Source organism: Nanorana parkeri, unplaced genomic scaffold, assembly GCF_000935625.1.
Source record: "Nanorana parkeri isolate BGI_ZX_2015 unplaced genomic scaffold, ASM93562v1 scaffold666, whole genome shotgun sequence".
Lineage (NCBI taxonomy): Eukaryota > Metazoa > Chordata > Amphibia > Anura > Dicroglossidae > Nanorana > Nanorana parkeri.
This window is the reverse complement of record NW_017306934.1, coordinates 42,304-45,667: the sequence shown is the minus strand read 5'-3', so window position 1 is coordinate 45,667 and position 3,364 is coordinate 42,304. Positions and strand designations below refer to the sequence as shown.

The following is a 3,364-nucleotide window of genomic DNA, read 5'->3' as shown; positions in this document are numbered from 1 at the left end:
CCCCCCCCGTCCGATCCTCCAGCGCCACGCTAGTTTAATCCAGTTTGACTAGCGGAACAGACGGGGGAGGGTACAGCTGGTTCCGCCTCTAGATAGGCAGAGCCAGCTGTCAGTCATGCAGCTGGGTGGATCTGGACAGTAATGTCGGGATCCGTCCCGGCTGCAGCGTCTCAGTATACCGCGAGCTGTAGCTTGCGGTATACTGAGCTTTGGGTGATGGGAGAACGCTAGTTTGTGTCCTCCCATTACTCTTAGGAGAACTATGGGGAAAAGCCCTGACCCCATAGTTCTCCTTTAAGTCATAGTGATCGTTGACACTTTAACTAGTAAGTTACTATCCAGGAATAAACATGGCAGTATAGACGTCACACATTTCTGTGAGGACATGCTTGTTGAGAGTCAGGACCAGCCTAACACCCCCAGACCATTCACCCTTTTAAATCAAATCAGTAATGGCACCTCCAATAGTTATCTCTTTATGGGTTACCTTTAAGATTCTACACTTCTGATGCACTACCCAGCCAGGATGGTGACCTCCAGTATTCCAGAATTGTTTCCAAGAACCACCCGCACTCCTGACAGTCTACAACCTTCCAATGGTGGTGGTGCTCATGGTGATCACATGGATGGTGCCGTACAAAACTCAGACTAGTCTCTACAAGTCACCGGCACACACACACAGATGAATTCAATATCTCTTTGATATGTATATTGAAGAATGTCGCAGCATGTCATTAGAAGCTGAAGCTAGCGTTTCGGGACTTCGCAGGGACCCTTCATCAGAGCGACAAGAGATATTGAATTCACCTGTTTGTGTGCCGGTGACCTGTTCAGACTACTCCGGTATTCTAGTTCTGCTTTGCAGAATCCAGTGTCACCTCTGTGCCTCCACCCTGATCACTGGACCATTCATCAGCATCAATCGCTCTGTCCAGTGAGCAGTCTAGAACACAAATTTGGATGTAGAAACATGGTAACATTACCAAATATGAAAAAGCCTGTATGAGGCACACTTACCATTCAAGATGCAGCTTAGGGCTCACGGCGACATATATTAACAGGGCACCAAAGATTAACAGATATGTGCCATAGTAAATGGCATTTTCTATCAGAGCGGTTTTAATCTTCCCTGCAATGGAAAAGCCACCAGAACGAGCATAGGACTGCATGAACGGCAGCAGAATCCTATCAACAAAAGAAGACAATATCAAACATCACTCACTATTAAAAAGATGAATTCTATCTGATCCTCCACATTAGATGTCTCATGGGATTACTACAATGGCTGACACATATATGGAAGGAGTCTCATACAACTTTACTCAAAATTACAACAAGCCCATAATCTTCCTCCTCATTTTTATTAGGCTTTCACAACTTCACCATGGGCTAGCAACACAATTTCACTCTCAGGTCTGGCCTATATCGACCTTCCCTTTGATTGGTGTTTTAAGATCACATCAGATTTAAATTAGGGCTCAACCAACTAATCGATAATGAGAATTATTGTCAACTATTCTCATTATCGATTAGTTGGTTGGATCCCCTAGCTCTTTCCTCCATGCTGGGAGGAGGGCACAGCAAGCAGTGGGCGGGTGCAATAGCCAGCCTGCTATTGCAATTTGAAATGGCCAATAGCAGGTTTGCTATGGTACCAGTCCTCTACATGCTGTATTTACATTCAGCTGCCTTTCTGCGGAATCTTGCCACTGGCAGCTGTCATTTTGGAGGGAAAGGTGTTCTTTACAGTTAAAGGAGAATTATGGGGCGAGTGAAAAAACAGGAAAATAAAGTTATACACACCTGAACCTTACAGCCGACCAGTTGTGACAGAACTCCCTCCAGCCTGTCTCCTCCTCCACTGTAGCAATGAAATGTCCCTCAGCATCCTCACGTATATACTGCTTATAGAACGCGATGACTCAGGGACCTATACCACTGCATCGGAGGGGGAGAGAGGCTCCAGGGACCGGTTTAAGGCCAAGCCGGCTCCAAGGATCAGGTGAGTAGAACTTTTTTTTTGGCCCCCCAAATTATTTATAAATTCACAAATAGAGAGGTATTTATTTTGCTCCCTAGACATAAATGAGCAGTTAACCCTTGCAGTGCATGGGGTAGCCCCACTGCAAGGGTTAATCATAATTTCCCCCCGGAGTTCTTCTTTAAATCACAAGGAAGTGAAAGTTCCCAACTTCATGCCGAAAATATAAAGCTCTCTCTAAATACAAACATTTTCAACAGTGACCAGCAGAGGGCACCAGTCACAGCTTAGGTGACACTTACCAGGTGAGAAACTGTGATGTCCAGTAGACCACACGCCAGAAGATCGGCATGATGCCCTTCGGGATATAGCTCCATGGCTTGTAGCACTCTGGAAGCAGGCTTTCAGGGCTGTCACAAAACACAAGAGGATTAAGAGAAACGATTAAGTAGACATATACTAGTTATAGGTTACCATAAAGCGGCGGTATGTCCGGTCAGGAGAGACAGTTATGAGCATGACCTTTCTCGCATGGGGGGAGGTGGCTTGGACACTTTGCCTGACGAAGGGGCCCTGCAAGGTTCCAAAATGTTGCATTTATAGGTCATGGTGAAGGAATACCAATAAAAATAATATTCTGAAGCAGAGTGGTGTGCAGACAACATATCCTGTATACTTGGGGCGCCATCCTATAAACAGTTGGTTCAGCAACCCATTGAATTCTGGGGTACATCGGTACGGTGTGCAAAGGATATATCACTCAGGTGACTCAACCTTCCCCCCAAATCTGCAGACACATACCTGGACTGAAAGATTTGTTCCCCATGTAAAAATGGACAACAGGCTTCTATCACGTGAAGTATTGTTATATTTCTGCTAGGGATGCACCGATACTAGTATAGGTGCCGATACTGAGTATTTGGGCGAGTACTCGTACTCAAATGCTCCAATACCGGAACTTCCGGTCAGAGGGAGACCTCCCTCTGACCGGCAGTGCCGAGGGAGCATGGAGCCGGCTTCCTTCCCAATCAGGAATCCGGACGGCATGTAATGACTCCCCTCCCGGCTTCTTGATTGGTCAGGAAGCCAGGCTGCCTAGGAACAAGTGAAGCTGGCTTCCTTGCATTCAGGAAGCCAGGAGGCATGTTGCTAAGCAGCCTGGCTTAACGTGTTGCTAAGCAGCCTGGCTTCCTGACCAATCAGGAAGCCGGACGGCACCTCATGACTTGCTGCCCGGCTTCCTGATTGATCAGGAAGCCAGGCAGCCTCTGAAGCCAGTGTTTTTCCGCTAGAACTGCGGCTTCACAGTCAATCAGGAAGGCGGGCGACAGGTCATGATCCGCCGCCGCCTGACTCGGGGCACAAGGCGAGTACAGAAAAAAA

The 3,364-nt window shown here is 47.1% G+C and overlaps 1 protein-coding gene across 2 annotated transcripts in view; it reads right to left on the bottom strand.

Annotated features, from left to right (window-relative positions):
- LMBRD2 (LMBR1 domain containing 2) overlaps positions 1–3,364 on the bottom strand; it is a 44,390-nt gene that overhangs the window by 23,877 nt on the left and 17,149 nt on the right. The window contains exons 3-4 of one of the 2 annotated variants that reach the window (XM_018563463.1): positions 2,284–2,391; positions 1,018–1,185 (exon numbers count right to left, since the gene is read on the bottom strand). In XM_018563463.1, coding sequence (XP_018418965.1) covers positions 1,018–1,185; positions 2,284–2,391 — 276 coding nt within the window. The remainder of the gene's footprint in view (positions 1–1,017; positions 1,186–2,283; positions 2,392–3,364) is intronic. The other variant, XM_018563464.1, reaches the window with a different exon arrangement.